The sequence below is a fragment of the Diorhabda sublineata genome, chromosome 3 (genome assembly GCF_026230105.1).
Source record: "Diorhabda sublineata isolate icDioSubl1.1 chromosome 3, icDioSubl1.1, whole genome shotgun sequence".
Taxonomy (NCBI): Eukaryota; Metazoa; Arthropoda; class Insecta; order Coleoptera; family Chrysomelidae; genus Diorhabda; species Diorhabda sublineata.
Window position 1 is genome coordinate 39,517,915 of NC_079476.1, and position 27,196 is coordinate 39,545,110.

Genomic DNA, 27,196 nt, shown 5'->3' on the forward strand with positions numbered 1-27,196 from the left:
ACCGGAAACTGGTAGAGAATCAGAGTTACACCCTCACGTCAGCCGCTTAGTGGACTTCCGTTTTCGCGTATCGTTGCAGCACGTTCGTGTCCTTTTTCATTATGTTATATACAATATATATATATATATATATATACATCTCGCAATGACGATATTATATTATCATTTGATTACTGAAGCACTATCGTGGTGGTGACATTGTTTCACCATGGTAACTCGAACTGACCAGAAGGAATATACAAATATGTTTTCATAAATTACACAGCTCGTTAGCATTTTGGAGCGTTTTCCGAAATACTCGTGAATTTTTATGGACTGTTATTTCATGATTTGGTACATTATAATCACTGTTAAGTTGCTGGTAGGACGCCTGTTGTTTTGTATTCTGGTACATTATAAATCCTGTTATTTGGATCGCCAATTTTAACTATTATCCATCCTGTACTTCGTTTATTACATCATGAATATCAGTAAATAAACAAAGCCATTACGTAACGCCATCTCTAATGTCAAATGTCACCAACGCCATTAGTCACCAAAAGTCTTGTCTGTCATCTGTCAAGTCAAATAATGTTAAATTATGAACTATCTGACTTTTTTTCGTGTTTCCTGGAAGCTTAATTTTTTGACGGTGTTTCTAAAATGACCAACTCAATCAATATAATTTTTCTATCAATTTAATGTAAACGGTATTCTTTTTTAGTACTTTTAATTTTACACTTCCATCAGTATTACAACCAAATAGTAACATTTCGAAATAATACATATTTGAAACGTCAAAATCGAAATAAATATGTATCTTTGAAGCAAAAATAATCATAAAGAAGTTTTAGGAGCTGTTATTTCGTGATTTGGTACATTATAATCACTGTTAAGTTGCATTCTGGTAGGACGCATGTTGTTTTGTATTCTGGTACATTATAAATCCTGTTATTTGGATCGCCAATTTTAACTATTATCCATCCTGTACTTCGTTTATTACATCATGAATATCAGTAAATAAACAAAGCCATTACGTAACGCCATCTCTAATGTCAAATGTCACCAACGCCATTAGTCACCAAAAGTCTTGTCTGTCATCTGTCAAGTCAAATAATGTTAAATTATGAACTATCTGACTTTTTTTCGTGTTTCCTGGAAGCTTAATTTTTTGACGGTGTTTCTAAAATGACCAACTCAATCAATATAATTTTTCTATCAATTTAATGTAAACGGTATTCTTTTTTAGTACTTTTAATTTTACACCTTCATCAGTATTACAACCAAATAGTAACATTTCGAAATAATACATATTTGAAACGTCAAAATCGAAATAAATATGTATCTTTGAAGCAAAAATAATCATAAAGAATTTTTAGGAGCTGTTATTTCGTGATTTGGTACATTATAATCACTGTTAAGTTGCATTCTGGTAGGACGCATGTTGTTTTGTATTCTGGTACATTATAAATCCTGTTATTTGGATCGCCAATTTTAACTATTATTCATCCTGTACTTTGTTTATTATCTCATGAAAATCAGTAAATAAACAAAGCCATTACGCCATCTCTAATGTCAAATGTCACCAACGCCATTAGTCACCAGAAGTCTTAACTGTCATCTGTCAAGTCAAATAATGTTAAATTATGAACTAGCTGACTTTTTTTCGTGTTTCCTGAAAGCTTAATTTTCTGAAGGTGTTTCTCAAATGACCAGTTCAATCAATAAAATATTTTCTATCAATTTTACAGTAAACGGTATACTTTTTTAGTACTTTTAATTCTACACTTCCATCAGTATTACAACCAAATAGTAACATTTCGAAATAATACATATTTGAAACGTCAAAATCGAAATAAATATGTATCTTTGAAGCAAAAATAATCATAAAGAATTTTTATGAACTGTTATTTCGTGATTTGGTACATTATAATCACTGTTAAGTTGTATTTTGGTAGAACGCCTTTTCTTTTGTATTTTGGTACATTAGAAATACTGTTATTGCGTATTTTTTGGTAGAGAAGAGCTTCTGACTTTCTTATTCACAAAGCTTTTATACATTTTTACACCGTTAATCGTGTGAAAGAGATACATATATGTTTTCAATCATAAAAGCGTTTCTCCTGATGATATTCGGTACTTTACGTAGTTGCCGCGTGGCCGATAACGATTATCGATTCTTGGTGGAATATTTAGCCCACTAAATCATTTTTCACATGAATCTGCTGTCATTTTATAATAACAATCAGACGCGTAGTTTTTAACTTTTTCAATATACAATAATAATTCTCTTCAGCTTCAGCATGTAGGATTATAGTGAGTTTTCCTCTAGATTATCGCCAATTTTAACTATTTTCTAGCTATTATCTATCCTGTACTTCGTTTATTACCTCATGAAAATCAGTAAATAAACAAAGCCATTACGCCATCTCTAATGTCAAATGTCACCAACGCCATTAGTCACCAGAAGTCTTAACTGTCATCTGTCAAGTCAAATAATGTTAAATTATGAACTAGTTGACTTTTTTTCGTATTTCCTGAATGCTTAATTTTTTGAAGGTGTTTCTCAAATGACCAATTCAATCAATATAATTTTTCTAACAATTTTACTGTAAACGGTAATCTGTACTGTAATATTTGGCAACATTATAGAGGAACGCCTTAAAAAGAGGTCAATCGAACTCAAATCTGGTTTAACTTAAACCTGTTTGTCTTACGATTTTTCTTGTTTTTGTATTCATCATCAACTACTGTTAATAACAAAAAGAATCGGACACAAACTACGATTCTGTTTATTACATTTACCAAATTTGTTAATAATTGACAACAAGCGACTATAAAAAGATAGGTTAGAAAAAAAGTTGAGGAAGTCCTTATGCACTTGATAGGAAATTGAGAGTGCCATTTAATGCACGAGAAATGTACAGGTTGTTACGTTTGAAATGATAAAAAAATTCACGATCGAAGTTTGACCAAATCAATCTTGATAATTCGAACATCTTCTTGTTAACCTCACTTGTTTATATCGCAAAAAAAGGATGCCTCCAGAATGACAAAACCCACATACATGAAACCTTATTCAAAATTTGAAGCTGAAGCTTCCAAACTTTCACTCCTCGTAAACCAAAAACTTTCAAGCTAAATGCTTATATTTTTTTTGTTGAATATGAACCAATTAAAAAATAAATCTGTTCCATAAATATCAAGCGATGCGTATTTTTTTTGTAATGTTCAAAATTAAGTTTAATATTGAAATTTAGTTCGAGTTTATTTAAACACATTAGCATTACTTGTGTAAATGCAACGTAACACGCAATATGCACTTTACGTTTACACGCACATGTATACACAGGATTCCCGTTAGAATTGGCTGCGCCCCATTCAAATAAATTTTTAATCGTCAATTCTTAATACAGGGTGATTTAACAATTTATCAATCAGTATATCGATTCAACTAAATAGTAGATATAAATACACAAAAGATTTGTAATTAGAGAGGTTTTCTTTAAATATGTAGAATCACAATTAAATATGGTGGGTCTACACAATACAGACTTTGTCTGTGCAAACTAGACAATACAGACAAATTTCGTTACGATCTAAAAGTCGTATTTGTCGTAGCTTAGAAATTTAAATTGTATTTTCGAATGAAATGTCTGAACATACATTCTATCCAAATGTTTGGGTACAGATATCTGTACGAACAAAAATCTGTATCGTGTGGTCCCACCATTAGTCATACTAGAAATACGATACCAGAACAACCTTCAGCTAGTCGGTTACGAGATCCAAAATGAGTTACCTTGAGGTGATTTTTTAAAACTTAAGGAAAGGAAATAATCGTAAAAGTTGTAATCGATTAATATTTATCAATAATCTGATTCCTATACATTTATCTATTTTATTATAAGTACGATAATCTGCCTCCTAAGTTGGCACGGAGTAGATTCAATATTTAAAATGGAAACTCGTTATGCCATTCATGGGAAGGCAGTGGTAAGCCACCATCAGTATGATGCCAGGATAGCCTCTTAACATAATCGTCAAACTTAAGGTTGTTTGGTAAATGATGAACCAGTACGCAAGAAGAGATTTCGAGTGAATGTTTTCGTTTTCCACGCACGAAGATGCCACGAAACTACGAATTAATTATTGGTGTTGAATCCGCTAGATACAGTTCAACTTCACCTGATCATCTTGTTGTTGGTAGTGTGCCATATAAGCTCAACAATTTCCAAAAGGCAGTGGAGAAATTTGAGAAGTTTTAAATAATGACGTACGATTTGATTCTCAATTTCATTCACGAGTATTTTAGTTTAAGAGTGTATCCAAATTAATGTAAGGTAAATTCATCTCATCTGAGTCAATTCCTGGATATAAGCCTCCCCTAATTGAGTCCATATGGTGTTGATTCTGTGCGACATTTACCAATTTGATTACATTCTCTTAATATCATCATCTCCTTGGTATCATCATTCTGTACTACAGTGAGCGATCTCACTCCAAAAATCTTCTTTGTCCAGCGTCCAAACTTAGATACTTGGACCAAACTAGTACTTTACTTTAGTGTTTGTGAAGATGAGCAGGAAAAGTGGTTCTATCCACTAAAGAAACAGTTGATAGAGGTGCTTTTTAAAATGTTAGGTAAAAATGAAAATTCTGTCTTTGTCATCTGTTGCAAAGATTTCGTAAATCGAAATGGTTTCAGTTACACATAACCTGAGATTTCAAATAATTCCATATTCTTATATCATTAATTATATTGAAGATTCATTGGTGAAATTAACCATTCCAAGCATTTTATTTATGATATTTCAATCTTTAAGTTATTTACTGTGTTGTTTCTCAGATATTTTCTCAGATTCTTGATCATATTTTGCAATTTTGAAACGACGTTGTATTGAAGGAATTTAAAAATAATCTGAGAATGATCGTTGATCAAAAATAAGAGTAACTAGCTCTTTCAAGATGCGTGTATCAAAAAAAAAAAAAATGTCTGATGGGTATAACAGCAGGGCTAATCATTCTTTGTCATGGAAATGTCTGCTCAATGAGAATCCTTCTATATAATGATCATGTTTGACTCTAACATACATTGTAATTGGTATATTGGTTGGAACTGATAATTTAGTTGGCAACAAGTCGACTATTTCATCGCTTTTCGTATATATGGAGAGCCATATAGAAAGAGACCAGCTGCATATCGAACAGGTTATGGAAAATTTAAAATTGTTATGCCCCAACTTTTTGTTGTAACTTATACTGGTTATACATTTGTACAAGTACATTTTTATGTTCGAAATATTTATAAAATGAAGAAAAAATCTCTAAAAAATCAGGAATTATGCAGCTAGGAATATATTAATTGATTACTACATATGTTTGGCATATAACAAGTAAAACAAAATCGTTTTTTGTTGTTAAATGATATTAATATTTAGATAATCTAGTGATTAATATAATTATTACGCAACTAATCGTTGTCCACTAAGATTTTGATAAAGACCGAAATAGGTCAAAACGTTAAGATGCTACAAATTTCATCATTTATCATCAGGTTATGCAAAATTATCGAAATGAAACTGTCAACTGTCAACTGTCAACATTGAAATGGTTAGGTCACTCCAGAACGTCTCGAAAGCGTTTTGCAGTACGGAACTGTCACTTTCAATACATGGAACACTCAAAACGCAACTTTCGGTATTATGTAAATGAATACAGAACGAAGAACTTTCAAATGGCGTCGTCTAAAAAAGCATTTTCGTTTTTATTAGTTATTTATATCAATTAATCAACTAACTATTGGTTCGAATTGAGGTATAATCGTTTCTAGTACTTTTAAAAAATATTTTCACAATCAAAACTCGGTTTTCTCTATCACCCTGTTTAATTGTTTGTTTCCAATGTGGTCGAGTACATCGCCAGATTTATGATTCATTTTACGGCGAGCTATCAATCAACTGGTCCTGGTTCTCGTCGTTTTGCAACCTCTTGTGCCCTTTTATTTATACGAAGAATGTGTCTGTAATGATCCTACCGGTATCGTGTCGATGTTAAAAATATACGTCGCTTGCATATAAATACGAGGTGTATTAAAATTCATCAAACACGTTATTTATTCAAATTGCTTAATTCAGATGAATCGATTTGGAGAGAAAAAGGTAGTCGGCAGGGTCTGACCTAGATCTCTCTAAGAAAGGAATATATTTTGTCTTTTCGAATCGCAGATTTTTAGACAGTTTCCTCAATTCGAATTTCTCATAAAAAGCAATTTGATAACGTGAAAAGAAATATTATAAAAGATATTTTTATTTAATCATGCATTCACGACGGAAATCACTGTACGAATCTTACTATTAATTAATAAAAGAAAGGAATTGTCCACGTACAAGACGTTTTAGCGATAAATCTGAGTCATACTATTGTCTTATAGTCACATAGTCACAGAATGGAAGTTATTATACTCACTATTCTGCGAATTTTAAAGCATAGTGGAATGGTAAAATACGAGGGAGATTTCAGATTATATCGTTAGTTGTCGCAATTTTCATGATGTCATTTGTCAAAATTTCACATAAATCTGTCAGATGAATTCGTTGTACAACTCATGTGAAGAAAAATGTTTCATCCTAGAGTCAATATGAAGAAGGAACTAAATTCTAATTGAACATTGGTTTTTACGTGGAAAAACAATTAAAAAAAGAAAAGTCCCATGTAGATGTTTCACTGATTTTAGTTATAATCGTATGAATACGAATCCTCCAGTTACTTTACGATATGTTTGATAAAATCGTGTTTAATAACAAACATATGAAGTTGAAATAAGGAATTTCATTCGAGAAATAAAAATAAAAACGTTTTTGTGAAAAATAAAAGTTCGATATCATTGTGTTTGGGGATTCAGAATGATGGAAGGGAATACTGATGATTGCTTCGTTGATTTACTGACACGTGTTGATGTAAAAGAACAAAAATATTACTTACTATCATCACATTAATGCATCTACCTTTTCGGTCGGTATTTAGGTATAAAATTAGCCGAAAATTTATTACCTCATCCGTCATATTTACCAGATCTAGCTCCCTTAGATTACTCCATGCTTCCAAATAAATAAAATAGCTTATTGGAAAGCAATTTCAGACAAATGAAATGATGATGGCAAGGAACTTTCAAAAATTTATTGTGAATGGCTTTAAATAAAATAATTTTGAACAAGAATGTGAAAATAAATATCTTTTTCAATCAAAAGTTACACCTCCCTTGTATCTCATGGTGTTGAATTATGGAACTTAACAAATAATGAAGAAGAAAAGGCTGAGAACCCAAATTTATGTAGAGAAACTAGAAAATCTAGTAGACTGTGAAAATTCTGTTCTAGGCCGCTTTATTGAGAAAAATTAGTGTAACTTTTATCGGAAAATTCATAGAATTAAGCAAAAAACTCTATATTTTTAGTATAATTAACGAAATTGAAATATTTCCTAGTAATTAATCCGTTAAGAAAGTATTTTTTGTCTAAAAAAGACGTACAAGATTACATACACTGTTAACAAGAAGAAAACAGTTTCTACATGATGTTTTTTTCCAAATAGATTTTGTCATTTGAAAGACGAATAAAGAAGAATTCGATTTATTCATTAAATGTTCAAGTTCTTCAGGTATATTTCGTGCGAATGTAATAAATAAAGTTTTAAAAAAAGTTTTACGGAAATAAATACTTTTCATCCTAGATCAAAACATGTCTTAAGCTGGTACTACACGATACGTCCAACGTTTACGTCAATATTCACCTTCCAACATTCATCGAATCCTGGAACCTTTTCTAAAGAAGTGAAAACGTGGGAAAAAGTATATAAATACTATTGAAATAACCTGGATGATAATGACAACTTTGGTTTTTCATACAAAACACGTAGCATTCGCGCGCAAGAGGACAAGAAGTGTATATAGTTTTACCACAAGTGTTCAAGCTTCGTTCCGATGTTGGCTCAAAAGAACCGACATCCTATGACCAACGTTGGAAGCAAAACATTCGAATGCCACACGATGCGTCCCATCATACCAGCGTCCAACTTTGCAAGCATTGGACGCAACGTGTGATACAAGCTTTACCAACACGGAAAAAAATACTTGATTTTGATACTTTTATCGTGTAGCATTTTGATTCCATAACTTTTCTGGTATTCCAAGATTCAACAGAAAAATAACACATCATAATACGTTAAATATAAATACAGAGTGATTCATGAAAACAATTCATGCTGATATTAAGCTGGGAGTATTTATAACATTTTAATAAGATAATGGAAAACGTCTATTTTAATTCAAAAGTGTATTCTGATAAATATTTCCAAATATCAGTGTGGATCTTTGTTTGTTATACACCCTGTATTATTACTTTTATTAATTTTTTCAATAGACCAATGGATCTTTATAAAAGTCAACTATCCCTAGATTAATTCGATTCAAAACCTTCAGATAATTTATTTATCGAGTAAAATAATTAACTTATCTAGATCAATAAATTTCTGTCATTAAATCTTTGAAAGGCTTTGACTGACAAAGAAAACTTAGCTTTATATAGCTTTATATATCATTTATTTCTTTTGAAGTTAGTTTATGGTTCAAATATAATTCTTCCCTTCACAAATTACATATTGCTTTGAAAAATCTAAGAAACCACGATTCAAAACTTTTATTCCCATCAATGTTCTTTAATAATCTATAAAAATCGACGTCCTTAGATTACTACAATTTAATCTTTGATAATATACGAGGATGGTCCTAGAAATAACTGGTCCAGCAAAGGAAACAAAAATTTTGGGAAAAAATCTATTTATTTTTCAACGTAATCTCTTTAAAGCATTCCTACACTTTTCCCAGCGATGTTCAATAAGCTAGATAATAAGAATCGTCAAATTCCTCAAAATAATCATTCACTACTGACATCACCTCTTCATTGTTGGAAAATCTTTGACCAACGATCCATTTTTTCAAGACTGGGGACAGAAAATAATCCGAGGGGGCTAAGTGAAAAGAATTCCAATCCACCACTAATTCTTTAGATGTTCTAGGGATGGCCACAATATCCTTTGGAGAAATAAAAAAGGATGTACTCGAAAGATGACTGTTGTTCATATTTGCTAGTTAGATCCTTATTTTAAAAAATGCTTCTGATCACTTGATATTGATGACGGTAATCCAAAGGTGTTAAAATCTCAGTTATTAATAACAATGGTTCAGTGAAACGTTCATTGCTAGGTGCCAGAATCCGCTGCAGCTTGGAAACGAGTTATTACTCATGTGGATTGAATCTTAGTGAGTTATTTGCAGTTTTGGTATAAAAGGTTTGAAAAAAAGTTTCATGAATCCTCAGATACTGATAAACCAAGCTCCTCGACGGAACGCGCTTCTACAGGTCGAATCATTGATGGTCTATGTTCATTATCTTCATTATTAGTGATCTCTGCTGCCAAAAAGTCTGTTTCTCTAAACACCTCACTGCTTAACAACCAGATGTCGGTGGATCGAAAAAGCGTTATAAGCAGTTGAACAAGTTGCAGCTTTTCGGAAGGCTTTGTCGATCAGCTCTGCAGCTTGGAAACGAGTTATTCCTCATGTGGATTGAATCTTAGTGAGTTATTTGCAGCTTTGGTATAATAAGTTTGGAAAAAAGTTTCATGAACCCTATCAGATACTGATAAACCAAGCTCCTCGACGGAACGCGCTTCTACAGGTCGAATCATTGATGGTCTATGTTCATTATCTTCATTATTAGTGATCTCTGCTGCCAAAAAGTCTGTTTCTCTAAACACCTCACTGCTTAACAACCAGATGTCGGTGGATCGAAAAAGCGTTTTAAGCAGTTGAACAAGTTGCAGCTTTTCGGAAGGCTTTGTCGATCAGCTCTGCAGCTTGGAAACGAGTTATTCCTCATGTGGATTGAATCTTAGTGAGTTATTTGCAGCTTTGGTATAATAAGTTTGGAAAAAAGTTTCATGAACCCTATCAGATACTGATAAACCAAGCTCCTCGACGGAACGCGCTTCTACAGGTCGAATCATTGATGGTCTATGTTCATTATCTTCATTATTAGTGATCTCTGCTGCCAAAAAGTCTGTTTCTCTAAACACCTCACTGCTTAACAACCAGATGTCGGTGGATCGAAAAAGCGTTTTAAGCAGTTGAACAAGTTGCAGCTTTTCGGAAGGCTTTGTCGATCAGCTCTGCAGCTTGGAAACGAGTTATTCCTCATGTGGATTGAATCTTAGTGAGTTATTTGCAGCTTTGGTATAATAAGTTTGGAAAAAAGTTTCATGAACCCTATCAGATACTGATAAACCAAGCTCCTCGACGGAACGCGCTTCTACAGGTCGAATCATTGATGGTCTATGTTCATTATCTTCATTATTAGTGATCTCTGCTGCCAAAAAGTCTGTTTCTCTAAACACCTCACTGCTTAACAACCAGATGTCGGTGGATCGAAAAAGCGTTTTAAGCAGTTGAACAAGTTGCAGCTTTTCGGAAGGCTTTGTCGATCAGCTCTGCAGCTTGGAAACGAGTTATTCCTCATGTGGATTGAATCTTAGTGAGTTATTTGCAGCTTTGGTATAATAAGTTTGGAAAAAAGTTTCATGAACCCTATCAGATACTGATAAACCAAGCTCCTCGACGGAACGCGCTTCTACAGGTCGAATCATTGATGGTCTATGTTCATTATCTTCATTATTAGTGATCTCTGCTGCCAAAAAGTCTGTTTCTCTAAACACCTCACTGCTTAACAACCAGATGTCGGTGGATCGAAAAAGCGTTTTAAGCAGTTGAACAAGTTGCAGCTTTTCGGAAGGCTTTGTCGATCAGCTCTGCAGCTTGGAAACGAGTTATTCCTCATGTGGATTGAATCTTAGTGAGTTATTTGCAGTTTTGGTATAATAAGTTTGAAAAAAAGTTTCATGAATCCTCAGTTCGTCGAAGGAGCGAGCTTCTACAGGTCGAATCATTGATGGTCTACGTTCATTATCCCTTGCCGTTGCTGTTGGTATCTGAATATTAGTGGTCGCTGCTGCCAAAAAGTCTGCTCCTGTGAACACATCAGTCCTTAATAACCAGATGTCGGTGGATCGAAAAGCATTGTAAGCAGTTAACAAAGTTGCAGCTTTTTGAAAGGCTTTGTCGACTAGCTTGGAAATGGGTTGAATTCTCTGGGATTTAGATCTCAGCCAATTATTTGTGGCTTCAGTATAATCAGCCTGAAAATGGTTCCATAAATCCTGTCTAGGTAGATAAGTAAAACCAGTTACTGGAAAAATCTACAGAGATCGAGTCAGGATAAGGTGTTTTAACCGAGGAAGTTATATTTAATTTATGAATCTAAGTAAAAGCAATTTATGAATAACAACGTGGTGTCGCCTGGTGCCATGACAAAAAAGGAAACACAACAGATCTTCTTTTATTACAATGAGGAAAATTGTCCTTTAGTAGAAGCTGCAGTAAGTACAACAGCAGGATACATCAATTGTTAAGCAGTGTGTTTATATTTACAGTATTATCAGTCGCCGTACCCATCACCTCTCTATTTTACGTTTTTTGTATCTGTTAGATATCTAGACCTGTGTGATTCACGCTAAATATAATAATAAAATGTCAATTACAACTTCTATCTTAGTTATAAAGAAACCATTTGAAAAGATAACGCGCTGACATAGCTCCAATTTACCGATTAAATACACTTCATTTAAACAGCTAAAAGCAATGGTAACTATTATAGATAAAGTAATAATTACCTACTGTAATATACTTTTTGTAATATTATATATACAGAGTGTATTTAAAGTATGGAACGCATAGGAATATCGTCAATCAAGATTTAAATGGCGGTGTGAAATATAACAGAAAAAAAGTTAAGGAGATAGTAAATGACATTACAGAAAGAAATCGCAGCTATTTTAGACACACAACTTCCAACAGCAAGGATTGGGTCGATAAAGTTCAGATAAAGTATGTTTTGTTGACCTCACTTAAGCATATGATGCAGTATGATTCAGATTCAACATTCTACAGAAGAACTAAATATATCAAAACAGTATTGGAGAATGGGTTATATAACAAGGAGCAAAACCAAAAAGGGACTGTCCAAATAATTACAGATCATGGAGAGAGCCTTAGCTGAAGAAATATGAAGACATAACCAAAGATCCTGTTAGATATTGCAGATTGCAACAAATAATGAAATGAAAACGATAAGAACGATTGAAGGAATGAGCCTCAAAGAAGTCAGGAAAGTAGCGAAAAACTAGAAATCATGGATATGGTGATATGGGTTCGAAAACGTAAATGATGTTGAGAAGATCACATCGAAATAATGCCAGAAAACAGATGGGCAAAATATGCCAAAACCCAGAGAGAATTAAACAGAGCATTGCTTAGATTTTCATCAACTCCGGTTTGTCCATGGATAGAATTCACAAAACTACTCAGATTATCCAAATAAAATGGAAACATCGAATCAGTTTGTGGGCTGAACTAAAATTTACGTAGAAGATATTTTTGAAAGCATTTATAAATGGAATTTTGATTCTGGACAAGTTTTTTATGGATATTAGGAGACTGAGAACGCATCTAAATGAATATAAAACATCACCATAGAACTTGAACAGTGTAAGGAATCGTGTTCTAGAACAGTGGTACCAAGTTTTACCTGGTAACTGTGAAAAACTTGTGAATAGTTTACGAAATAACATATATGTGGTTAGAAAATGTACAAATATTGAAACTATGGAATCGGATGCATAATTCAACAGTATATGCGTTAATTTTTCAGCTTATTGGACGTTCTTTCACCATTAAATCTAAATTTAGAAGGATTTAGAATTACCTGATAAAGTAAATTGATGTAGAAGTATTCGATTGTTGATCAAAGTTTTCTTTCAACACGAAGTCTTTTAACAAACGTTCTTGATTGTATACTGGGGTTGATTTACATGGATGGCACTTCTAAATACTATCCAAAGTACTTTTTCCAGTTTTTTACTTAATTGAAATCCCGAGCTGCATAATATTCCTTAACGAGTTGTCAAATATTCATGACAACCACGATCACGAGTAGGCACATTGTAACAGAAATTAAAATGTTGTAGCAGGTATTAAAATCACGAGTTTGTGGACACCCTCAAAGGGATAGACAAACATTTTTTTAACCTCGATTAATATGATCCTGCCATTCGCTGCCAACTATTCATTTACGATTAGGTTTTGGCTGATAGAGTTGAGAAAGAAGTTGAATACAAATTGAGTTACAAGGTCTTGTAGCCTTGATGATAACGAGAATAACGTATATAACTGGTGAAACGTATTTTGTTTTGAAGGTTATGCACCTCGCAACAAAATATTACACCTATCTTTTATCTATAGTTATCATTTAAAATGCGGGTATTACCTTCAACGTGTATGTGAGACTTTGATTACAACTCGCGGTGGTATAGTCATTGATTTATTCTATTTTTTGTAATATTTATTAGGAACAGAATGCGAACTTACGTGAGGTGAAAATCATAATAGGAAATAACAGAACAGAGAGAAAGGGACGAAACGATGATGATCGTAATAAAAAGCCAATCAAATATGTATACTAGTACTCAACTGGACTGAACGAAATATAGACAGACATAATTGACTGTTAAAAATGATAAAAGTGGTGAAAATACAATTAAAATGAAAAAAAATGACGAGCTATCAAACGCAAAACAAGTTTTTAAAAATCGGTAATAGTTAAAAGTTTGGATTATTTCGACAATAAATCTCTTCATCTACAAATTACGAAGACACCAAACATACAATAAAATATTAAAGTATTCTGAACATATTCTTATATCCTTATAATTTCAAGCACATCTTGATAAAAAATCCTTAGAAGGATCAACCAGATATTAAATAACGAAAATAAGGATATCTGCATCCGTTAAAATGGATCCCGACGAAGGAATCAAGATATGAATTGAAATAGCTCGAAAGGCATTTGTAAAGTACACCTCAATGTTTTGCAAACATAAATCTAAACCTTCACGTCAAAATAGGATTCATGGATTGTTATGTGTGGTTAGTACCGCTATACAGAGTGGAAATTTGGACCTTGTACACTGAAATGATCAAAAAATTTAAGATGTGGCTCTATAGACGCATCCTGAAGATACCGTGGACTGACAGAATCACTAACGACGAAGTACTAACACGAATTGGTCACAAAATACAATTATTAAGATAAAAAAAACATCTTAAATAGGATACAGAACATTATGGAAGGCAGAGTAGAGAGAAAGAGGAAAGGCATGGGCTGGAAGAAGAAATCCTGGCTCTGTAATATAAGAAAATGGAAAAAATCTCAGTGTCTGAGAATTCAGAGCTACGTCATCGATAATCCTGATGAATGTCGGTAGCTACAACTGATTCCTCAAAGGAATTCTGTGTTAGTAACCAATTTATGATAATCAAATGACCTAAAGATTGTTTCACGAGTAAAATTACAAATTTCCAAACAGCTATGCATGATAAACCGTCAAATCCTAATTGAAATTAATGTTGATATGTTTAGGCCAGGATATTATACGAATTCAAACTCCAAGTTTTTGAAATAAGAAAGAAATTTGCGTTTTTCAGTTTCTTTTTCCATTACAATTATGAAAACCAATGATTTAGAATACTAAATAAGAATTTTGAAGAATGACTTATATTTTGGTGTCAGTGATTTTGTTTGGTGTATCCATTTCAGTCTTGGTTATCTTCTTCGATTTATAATTTTCCTGTTAGTCTGTCTGTATTTATTCATACCAGCTATACCTCAAACTCAAACGTTTCTTATTCATTTTTTCTGTTTTTTTTATTGAATATCTTCAGTTTTTCCCTCGTCCTAGTTTTTCGGTTTTTGCAATTTCAAACTCACGTCTCCATTTTTGTGTCCCTTTTATTTGCTTTTATCGAATCATAACTATTTCAATATCTATTTTCACCTATATTTCATAACTTTATTTTATCTATAGTTTCGATTCTAGTTCTTTCCGTACACCAAATGTTCACAATCACGATGTATTATTGTACACAGGAGTTCACATTGTCTTCTCATGTCGATCTATCAATAAAAACTAGAAACATTCCATTTCCTAGTTTATACTATGCGTAAAAAAGTAAAGAGACTGATTTTCCAGTTACCAAAACTTTGTTAGCAATTTTATATCATTTAAAGTAGTCTTCTTGGACAATTGAACACTAACAGACTCGTTCATAATCTTGGTAGTAACTTTGGATGACTTTAATTAGTATGGCTTTTAAAATGACGACCTTGCATGACACGTTGTAAGATGGAAGCCGTGTTTGCTCGCAATGGGACAAAAACATTGTCGTGAAGATGTTTCCATCGAGAGTTTGGCATGGATAAACCGTGAGTCCAACACGCCCGAAATAAAAGAACAAGGAGAACCGGCTCCTAATAGGGCAAAGACAGTTCCATCTGCTGGTAAGATCATGGCGAACTTATTGCAACGTTATATCGAAGAAATCAAACAAAAACGGCCGCATTTGGCTAAGATGAAAATAGTGTTTCATCAAGACTTAGCACTAGATCACAAATCCTTTATTGCAATGGCCAAAATTATCGAATTAAACCCTTTTCGCAGATTTTCCAACAATGAAGAGATAATGTAGGCAGTTAATGGCTATTTTGAACAGCTTTGAACAGCATTCTCTGTTGATCCAGGTACTTCTGGTACCATCCTGGTAGTTATCATGAGCCACATTTAGAATAATAGTTCGTCTGTAGTTTTGGTACAGTTATTGATCACCCTTTTAATGTATTGTATCATTTTGTCCAATTTCTTTCCCCACATCTATTTATATAGTTGTTCATGTAGTTAATTTCTTTCAAATTTTATTTATTTCATCTTTTCAAGTGTCTTTTTATTCATACTCTTTCTATTGACTACTAATACATAATTTTTTTGTTGGTTTCTGCTTCTAATTTTCCCCTTACAACTGAAGAAAATTATTTAGTAGAATCTGATTATTTTTAAAAGCATGTTTACACACATTCGAAAAGATTGTATTCGTGTTTGCTAACCACCTACATGGCCTACAACAACCGTACAATGTTCGTTTGATCCTTGGGGGACTGTTTAATAAAGTTTAGTAGAAAACAATGTAACCAACTTCTATATCTATCTTATATCAAAAAGGATCGCCATCATTTTTCATTAAACATATAATTGAATAATTGCTTCCGCGGTTTTTTTTCCTATTTGAAATTATTTATTGATTGAAATAACCGTTACGTAGTTAATAGTTGTTTAAAAGACGACACATTATTAGTATATTGAAAACAGTAGTTGCCGTTTCAATTTTAATAATGGAATAGATGATTGGAAATTAGAATAAAAAAAAACATTAATGAAAACGGGTTATAATTCAATTTGATTCAAATTCAAAATCAAAATACAAGATGCACGAGGAACGCGTAAAATATATACGACCAATTTTGAATATAAATCTATTCCTGTCAATCCGAATCACTCAACTCGCATTCCTAAACTGTTAATTGGCTCAACATGAGCTAAATACGCATTGTTTTATCAAAGATTTCTAACCAAATTCATTGTTAGACCACACGCTTTTTGAAAATGCCAGAAGAAAACTTTTAGAACTATTTAAATCAATACGAAATTTGCCAAATCTCTCTCCAGAACAACGTTTGAAGTTTTTTCGACAGAATTATCAGCAATTGAAAGTTTGAATGTTTGATATGTATGATTCTATAGATCACTTGGATTGTATACAACGTTTCATGCAACAACTGTTGTTGTCTTCATTTTTTTTCTTCGTCTAAAAATGACAATATTACATCATCTGGTGATTAGGTGGATAATAAAAAGAATCGTCTGATCAACGCATTCGTGGTTTCCTCTTTTCTATATCCTGTGAATTATCATTCATTACATTTTTAAAATGGCCAAGACGTTCTAGGTGGACCCCATCCGAATCAATCAATTCCGCATTGTTTTACCAAAGATTTCTAACCAAATTCATTGCTAGACCATACGCTTTGTGAAGATACCAGAAGAAAACTTTTAGAACTATTTAAATCAATACGAAATTTGCCAAATCTCTCTCCAGAACAACGTTTGAAGTTTTTTCGACAGAATTATCAGCAATTGAAAGTTTGAATGTTTGATATGTATGATTCTATAGATCACTTGGATTGTATACAACGTTTCATGCAACAACTGTTGTTGTCTTCATTTTTTTTCTTCGTCTAAAAATGACAATATTACATCATCTGGTGATTAGGTGGATAATAAAAAGAATCGTCTGATCAACGCATTCGTGGTTTCCTCTTTTCTATATCCTGTGAATTATCATTCATTACATTTTTAAAATGGCCAAGACGTTCTAGGTGGACCCCATCCGAATCAATCAATTCCGCATTGTTTTACCAAAGATTTCTAACCAAATTCATTGCTAGACCATACGCTTTGTGAAGATACCAGAAGAAAACTTTTAGAACTATTTAAATCAAAACGAAATTTGTCAAATCTCCTACGTAATTTCCAGAACAACGTTTGGAATTTGTTCTACAGAATTATATGCAATTGAAAGTTTGAATGTTTGATATGTATGATTCTATAGATCAGTTGGATTGCATACAAAGTTTCATGCAACTGTTGTTGTCTTCATTTTTTTCTTCGTCTAAAAATGACAATATTACATCATCTGGTGATGAGGTGGATAATAAAAAGAATCGTCTGATCAACGCATTCGTGGTGTCCTCTTTTCTATATCCTGTGAATTATCATTCATTACATTTTTAAAATGGCCAAGACGTTCTAGGTGGACCCCATCCGAATCAATCAATTCCGCATTGTTTTACCAAAGACTTTTAACCAAATTCATTGTTAGACCATACGCTTTGTGAAGATGCCAGAAGAAAACTTTTAGAACTATTTAAATCAAAACGAAATTTGCCAAATCTCCTACGTAATTTCCAGAACAACGTTTGGAATTTGTTCTACAGAATTATCAGCAATTGAAAGTTTGAATGTTTGATATGTATTATTCTATAGATCACTTGGATTGTATACAACGTTTCATGCAACAACTGTTGTTGTCTTCATTTTTTTTCTTCGTCTAAAAATGACAATATTACATCATCTGGTGATTAGGTGGATAATAAAAAGAATCGTCTGATCAACGCATTCGTGGTTTCCTCTTTTCTATATCCTGTGAATTATCATTCATTACATTTTTAAAATGGCCAAGACGTTCTAGGTGGACCCCATCCGAATCAATCAATTCCGCATTGTTTTACCAAAGATTTCTAACCAAATTCATTGCTAGACCATACGCTTTGTGAAGATACCAGAAGAAAACTTTTAGAACTATTTAAATCAATACGAAATTTGCCAAATCTCTCTCCAGAACAACGTTTGAAGTTTTTTCGACAGAATTATCAGCAATTGAAAGTTTGAATGTTTGATATGTATGATTCTATAGATCACTTGGATTGTATACAACGTTTCATGCAACAACTGTTGTTGTCTTCATTTTTTTTCTTCGTCTAAAAATGACAATATTACATCATCTGGTGATTAGGTGGATAATAAAAAGAATCGTCTGATCAACGCATTCGTGGTTTCCTCTTTTCTATATCCTGTGAATTATCATTCATTACATTTTTAAAATGGCCAAGACGTTCTAGGTGGACCCCATCCGAATCAATCAATTCCGCATTGTTTTACCAAAGATTTCTAACCAAATTCATTGCTAGACCATACGCTTTGTGAAGATACCAGAAGAAAACTTTTAGAACTATTTAAATCAAAACGAAATTTGTCAAATCTCCTACGTAATTTCCAGAACAACGTTTGGAATTTGTTCTACAGAATTATATGCAATTGAAAGTTTGAATGTTTGATATGTATGATTCTATAGATCAGTTGGATTGCATACAAAGTTTCATGCAACTGTTGTTGTCTTCATTTTTTTCTTCGTCTAAAAATGACAATATTACATCATCTGGTGATGAGGTGGATAATAAAAAGAATCGTCTGATCAACGCATTCGTGGTGTCCTCTTTTCTATATCCTGTGAATTATCATTCATTACATTTTTAAAATGGCCAAGACGTTCTAGGTGGACCCCATCCGAATCAATCAATTCCGCATTGTTTTACCAAAGACTTTTAACCAAATTCATTGTTAGACCATACGCTTTGTGAAGATGCCAGAAGAAAACTTTTAGAACTATTTAAATCAAAACGAAATTTGCCAAATCTCCTACGTAATTTCCAGAACAACGTTTGGAATTTGTTCTACAGAATTATCAGCAATTGAAAGTTTGAATGTTTGATATGTATTATTCTATAGATCACTTGGATTGTATACAACGTTTCATGCAACAACTGTTGTTGTCTTCATTTTTTTTCTTCGTCTAAAAATGACAATATTACATCATCTGGTGATGAGGTGGATAATAAAAAGAATCGTCTGATCAACGCATTCGTGGTTTCCTCTTTTCTATATCCTGTGAATTATCATTCATTACATTTTTAAAATGGCCAAGACGTTCTAGGTGGACCCCATCCGAATCAATCAATTCCGCATTGTTTTACCAAAGATTTCTAACCAAATTCATTGTTAGACCATACGCTTTTTGAAAATGCCAGAAGAAAACTTTTAGAACTATTTAAATCAATACGAAATTTGCCAAATCTCTCTCCAGAACAACGTTTGAAGTTTTTTCGACAGAATTATCAGCAATTGAAAGTTTGAATGTTTGATATGTATGATTCTATAGATCAGTTGGATTGCATACAAAGTTTCATGCAACTGTTGTTGTCTTCATTTTTTTTCTTCGTCTAAAAATGACAATATTACATCATCTGGTGATGAGGTGGATAATATAAAGAATCGTCTGATCAACGCATTCGTGGTTTCCTCTTTTCTATATCCTGTGAATTATCATTCATTACATTTTTAAAATGGCCAAGACGTTCTAGGTGGACCCCATCCGAATCAATCAATTCCGCATTGTTTTACCAAAGATTTTTAACCAAATTCATTGTTAGACCATACGCTTTTTGAAAATGCCAGAAGAAAACTTTTAGAACTATTTAAATCAATACGAAATTTGCCAAATCTCTCTCCAGAACAACGTTTGAAGTTTTTTCGACAGAATTATCAGCAATTGAAAGTTTGAATGTTTGATATGTATGATTCTATAGATCAGTTGGATTGCATACAAAGTTTCATGCAACTGTTGTTGTCTTCATTTTTTTTCTTCGTCTAAAAATGACAATATTACATCATCTGGTGATTAGGTGGATAATAAAAAGAATCGTCTGATCAACGCATTCGTGGTTTCCTCTTTTCTATATCCTGTGAATTATCATTCATTACATTTTTAAAATGGCCAAGACGTTCTAGGTGGACCCCATCCGAATCAATCAATTCCGCATTGTTTTACCAAAGATTTCTAACCAAATTCATTGTTAGACCATACGCTTTGTGAAGATGCCAGAAGAAAACTTTTAGAACTATTTAAATCAAAACGAAATTTGCCAAATCTCCTACGTAATTTCCAGAACAACGTTTGGAATTTGTTCTACAGAATTATCAGCAATTGAAAGTTTGAATGTTTGAAATGTATTATTCTATAGATCACTTGGATTGTATACAACGTTTCATGCAACAACTGTTGTTGTCTTCATTTTTTTTCTTCGTCTAAAAATGACAATATTACATCATCTGGTGATTAGGTGGATAATAAAAAGAATCGTCTGATCAACGCATTCGTGGTTTCCTCTTTTCTATATCCTGTGAATTATCATTCATTACATTTTTAAAATGGCCAAGACGTTCTAGGTGGACCCCATCCGAATCAATCAATTCCGCATTGTTTTACCAAAGATTTTTAACCAAATTCATTGTTAGACCATACGCTTTTTGAAAATGCCAGAAGAAAACTTTCAGAACTATTTAAATCAATACGAAATTTGCCAAATCTCTCTCCAGAACAACGTTTGAAGTTTTTTCGACAGAATTATCAGCAATTGAAAGTTTGAATGTTTGATATGTATGATTCTATAGATCAGTTGGATTGCATACAAAGTTTCATGCAACTGTTGTTGTCTTCATTTTTTTTCTTCGTCTAAAAATGACAATATTACATCATCTGGTGATGAGGTGGATAATAAAAAGAATCGTCTGATCAACGCATTCGTGGTTTCCTCTTTTCTATATCCTGTGAATTATCATTCATTACATTTTTAAAATGGCCAAGACGTTCTAGGTGGACCCCATCCGAATCAATCAATTCCGCATTGTTTTACCAAAGATTTCTAACCAAATTCATTGTTAGACCATACGCTTTGTGAAGATGCCAGAAGAAAACTTTTAGAACTATTTAAATCAATACGAAATTTGCCAAATCTCTCTCCAGAACAACGTTTGAAGTTTTTTCGACAGAATTATCAGCAATTGAAAGTTTGAATGTTTGATATGTATGATTCTATAGATCAGTTGGATTGCATACAAAGTTTCATGCAACAACTGTTGTTGTCTTCATTTTTTTTCTTCGTCTAAAAATGACAATATTACATCATCTGGTGATGAGGTGGATAATAAAAAGAATCGTCTGATCAACGCATTCGTGGTTTCCTCTTTTCTATATCCTGTGAATTATCATTCATTACATTTTTAAAATGGCCAAGACGTTCTAGGTGGACTCCATCCGAATTAATCAATTCCGCATTGTTTTACCAAAGATTTCTAACCAAATTCATTGCTAGACCATACGCTTTGTGAAGATGCCAGAAGAAAACTTTTAGAACTATTTAAATCAAAACGAAATTTGTCAAATCTCCTACGTAATTTCCAGAACAACGTTTGGAATTTGTTCTACAGAATTATCAGCAATTGAAAGTTTGAATGTTTGAAATGTATTATTCTATAGATCACTTGGATTGTATACAACGTTTCATGCAACAACTGTTGTTGTCTTCATTTTTTTTCTTCGTCTAAAAATGACAATATTACATCATCTGGTGATGAGGTGGATAATAAAAAGAATCGTCTGATCAACGCATTCGTGGTTTCCTCTTTTCTATATCCTGTGAATTATCATTCATTACATTTTTAAAATGGCCAAGACGTTCTAGGTGGACCCCATCCGAATCAATCAATTCCGCATTGTTTTACCAAAGATTTCTAACCAAATTCATTGTTAGACCATACGCTTTGTGAAGATGCCAGAAGAAAACTTTTAGAACTATTTAAATCAATACGAAATTTGCCAAATCTCTCTCCAGAACAACGTTTGAAGTTTTTTCGACAGAATTATCAGCAATTGAAAGTTTGAATGTTTGATATGTATGATTCTATAGATCAGTTGGATTGCATACAAAGTTTCATGCAACAACTGTTGTTGTCTTCATTTTTTTTCTTCGTCTAAAAATGACAATATTACATCATCTGGTGATGAGGTGGATAATAAAAAGAATCGTCTGATCAACGCATTCGTGGTTTCCTCTTTTCTATATCCTGTGAATTATCATTCATTACATTTTTAAAATGGCCAAGACGTTCTAGGTGGACCCCATCCGAATCAATCAATTCCGCATTGTTTTACCAAAGATTTCTAACCAAATTCATTGTTAGACCATACGCTTTTTGAAAATGCCAGAAGAAAACTTTTAGAACTATTTAAATCAAAACGAAATTTGTCAAATCTCCTACGTAATTTCCAGAACAACGTTTGGAATTTGTTCTACAGAATTATCAGCAATTGAAAGTTTGAATGTTTGATATGTATGATTCTATAGATCAGTTGGATTGCATACAAAGTTTCATGCAACTGTTGTTGTCTTCATTTTTTTTCTTCGTCTAAAAATGACAATATTACATCATCTGGTGATGAGGTGGATAATAAAAAGAATCGTCTGATCAACGCATTCGTGGTTTCCTCTTTTCTATATCCTGTGAATTATCATTCATTACATTTTTAAAATGGCCAAGACGTTCTAGGTGGACCCCATCCGAATCAATCAATTCCGCATTGTTTTACCAAAGATTTCTAACCAAATTCATTGTTAGACCATACGCTTTTTGAAAATGCCAGAAGAAAACTTTTAGAACTATTTAAATCAAAACGAAATTTGTCAAATCTCCTACGTAATTTCCAGAACAACGTTTGGAATTTGTTCTACAGAATTATCAGCAATTGAAAGTTTGAATGTTTGATATGTATGATTCTATAGATCAGTTGGATTGCATACAAAGTTTCATGCAACTGTTGTTGTCTTCATTTTTTTTCTTCGTCTAAAAATGACAATATTACATCATCTGGTGATGAGGTGGATAATAAAAAGAATCGTCTGATCAACGCATTCGTGGTTTCCTCTTTTCTATATCCTGTGAATTATCATTCATTACATTTTTAAAATGGCCAAGACGTTCTAGGTGGACCCCATCCGAATCAATCAATTCCGCATTGTTTTACCAAAGATTTCTAACCAAATTCATTGTTAGACCATACGCTTTGTGAAGATGCCAGAAGAAAACTTTTAGAACTATTTAAATCAATACGAAATTTGCCAAATCTCTCTCCAGAACAACGTTTGAAGTTTTTTCGACAGAATTATCAGCAATTGAAAGTTTGAATGTTTGATATGTATGATTCTATAGATCAGTTGGATTGCATACAAAGTTTCATGCAACAACTGTTGTTGTCTTCATTTTTTTCGTCTAAAAATGATAATATTAAATCATTTGGTGATTAGATGGATAATATAAAGAATATTATGGACAAATAACAAAAAAAACGTATACACAAAGATTTTGATTAAAAATATATTATTCGAAATAACTACGCTTATTATTTTTCTATTGGGACCAAGTAAACATAGCTACGAATCCGGGCTTTTCTTCTTATAAAAGTTTTCTGAACGTATCAGCACTTATCAATATAAGTTGGGGAATATATTTGCGCACGAGTTGGGAAACTCAATTTCAGTTTAAGAATCGTTCAAGTGTTGATACGCCTACGTCTAATCATGGTTAAATTAATCCAGTTGCTTGATCAGATTGACTGACGACAAGCGTTCGGATTGGTACTAGACGATGGTCGGATTATGGTTAAAGAGATAGAAAATACCATCGAATTACCAATAGAATACATTTATGACTTAATGACTGAATTATGTATGGGAGCCGGGAACTCTTAGAGAGTCTTAACCTGGTCCGAAATAAGCAAATAAAAGATGAAACTATCATAGTTTGATAAGGTAGAAAGAAATTTCAAATATTTTTGTTAATTTCCGTAATTTTTGTAAAAAAAATCAATATAAACTTCAACACCATTAATATTTCAAAGGTAAATTAATACCTTAAGAAACCCTTAACGACCCTGACTGCATACCTCTATTGAAATAGGAGGAAACCACATAAGCGTCAGATATATTTACATTGAAAACCAATCATTTTCATTATTAAAAAAAAACACATGCGCAAGAAAACGATTTGTTATATAATTCTCTAGACGTAAATGAATCTCTAACATTAACCTTTATAATCCTAATTAAATCCTTTTTGTTGCAGGCGAGAAACCACATAAATGCGTCGTGTGTAAGAAAGCCTTCAGCCAATCGTCCAATCTCATAACGCACATGCGCAAACATTCGGGATACAAACCGTTCTCGTGCGGTTTATGTGTAAAAGCGTTCCAGAGGAAAGTAGATTTAAGAAGGCATAGGGAAACGATGCATCCTGACGTTCCGGAAGCCATATTGGCTATGTACAATAACAGAACAAACGATGTTTCGTCGGACAATGGAAAAGGTGAAGTTAGCAGTAGTAGTTGAATTTGTCATTTTCAAGACAATTTATATCGTAATAGGCCATTTTTGACACTTTTACTGTATTGTATTTTTTTACGCGGGAATTTTAAGTTGTCTCGTAGTATATATGGAAAATTTAGACTGTTACTTACAGGGTGCTATTGTTGGAATGTGAGGTTTTCAAATATGATCTAACTGATCTAATATACTTAAACACTAAGGTGGTTTTTTTAACGAGTGACAAGGACAAATGGGTTGCTACCTTCTGTATCTTATGTTTTGCCCATTAAATTGAGTGGTCGAAAGATATTCATCATCAAACTTTCACCTGTCCATAAAATTGTAAAATTTTCTAATGACCATCAAAATTATTTCTCTCCCTCTCTGTTGTTGTATCATTCATTATCAAAACAAAAATGAAATTTTTGGAAAAAATATCAAATACCTTTTTTGTAAAGCATGAAATTTCCTACGAAATTTTTTAAGGTGTCTTGCGACCCATTTTTCTGTGTCATCTGCCATTCGACTTGTGACGTTTTTCTTCAAACATTTTGAATATTCACGTATTTTGGCACAGTAGTCACTTAATTTTTTATTGACGCTCCATTCGAGATATTCAATGAAACCTCGGAATGTATTCTAAATCGTCCTCTATCTATCTACGTTTCAGTGTTTAAATCGAAGTAAATTGTAGTGAATTTGTGATGATTCACTGGTAAGCTTTTCAAATATATTTTTTTCTTTGTTTATTATATTTATAATCCAATTATATTTAATTTTCTTTTGTTTAAAGCAAATTTTGTATAATAGTTTCCATATAAATTCATATTTTTTATTTATTTGGGGAACAGAAAATACCAATTTCATATATTATAACTTGGTATTGGTAGTTTCTGTGCCCCCAAAACTATTATATAATAAATTCTTGTTTGGTCATATTTATAAAAAAACGTGAATTCAGTTAGAGCTAGATCATAAACTCCTTTTTATTCAAATCTATTCTTTCTACTCGTTCTGTTAGACAAATTAATAGAAAATACCAATTTACACGGAAACTATTTTACACAATTTACTTAAAACAGAAGGAAATTAATAAAGACAACTGAAATTTCAAAGTTGAAAAGTTATCTTACCTTAAACTTACCACAAGTCTACTTTAATTTAAACACTGTAGTGTAGATAGGTAGAGGACGATTTAGAATAAATTCCGAGGTTTCATTGAATATCTCGAATGGAGTGTCAATAAAAAGTGACTACTGTGCCAAAATACGTGAATATTCAAAATGTTTGAAGGAAAACGTAGCCGAATAAAAAATATATTGAAATTTTCTGACCCACCCTCGATATATTATTATTTTACATTAAGATATAACCAATTTTGTCGATGAATTGAATATTTGTATAGAAAGTAGACTGTGTGGATTTTCTCATGGGCTACTGCCTCGAAAATATCTGCGCCAAATATAATCAAAAATTGTTTTTATAAAGTTCAGTGTATTTATCTCTTACGAAACGATAACTTAAAATGATTTGAAATGAGAACATGATTTTTGAAAACCACAAATTCATAAAAAAACATTTAAAATCTGGAAAGTAAGTCGGCTGGTTTGATACGCTTCAATCTGCAACAGTCCAATCCACAGTCTTTCTTCATATTTATATCTGTATTCGCTAATTTATTTTTTGATGCCGTGAACTTTGTTTTGTTTATGAGGAGATTGTTTGCGAGTGATAATCATGATTATCCACCAATCATCAACTACATTTGTTACAAATTTACCCCGAGTTGTTTCTCTTGGTGAACGTAAGCTTTTTCCAAATCAACCACCAACCCAGATGTATACCTATAGATTTGGTAGAGTCTGTATCTACTAGGAAGACGAAAAGTTTCGTATTGATGGATTTATTTTCATCTTTGTAGCCAGTTTTGGACTTTGTTGCAACTATCTTTCAAATTTAAGGATGCTACTTTAGAATTAGCGTAAAAAGCAATAATGTCTGTCATCTGCGTTAGTTATAACTACAATTCTCCAAGGTTGTGCTTCAATTTGTGAACAAGTTCTTCGTGCAGCTTCAGTAGCTAATAGTTTTAGAAAAAGTTTTTTGTTTGAAGAGCTTGGAAAAAATAGATAAAAGACTAATGAGGTCTAGGTTTTAGGTAATAAAAATAATGGCAATATAATACAAAAACGGTAGAATGTCTAATAATATCATCATAATGTTTGACAAGTTGTTTTCGTCTATTTCAATATCACCGTCGTGTTTATCGAATTGTCAACATTGTTTTATCACACTAAATAGAGTTTTCTGCAGCGAAATGTGACTTTTAGCCCATCATAAAATCC

The 27,196-nt window shown here is 32.5% G+C and overlaps 1 protein-coding gene across 1 annotated transcript in view; it reads left to right on the forward strand.

Moving 5' to 3' along the window:
• Window positions 1–25,268, forward strand: part of LOC130441508 (zinc finger protein 568-like) — a 79,322-nt gene extending 54,054 nt beyond the window's left edge. Inside the window, exon 6 of the mRNA XM_056775224.1 lies at window positions 24,613–25,268. Within this exon, the coding sequence (XP_056631202.1) occupies window positions 24,613–24,875 (263 nt within the window). The 3' untranslated portion in view covers window positions 24,876–25,268. The remainder of the gene's footprint in view (window positions 1–24,612) is intronic.
• The last annotated feature ends 1,928 nt before the right edge of the window (window positions 25,269–27,196 follow it).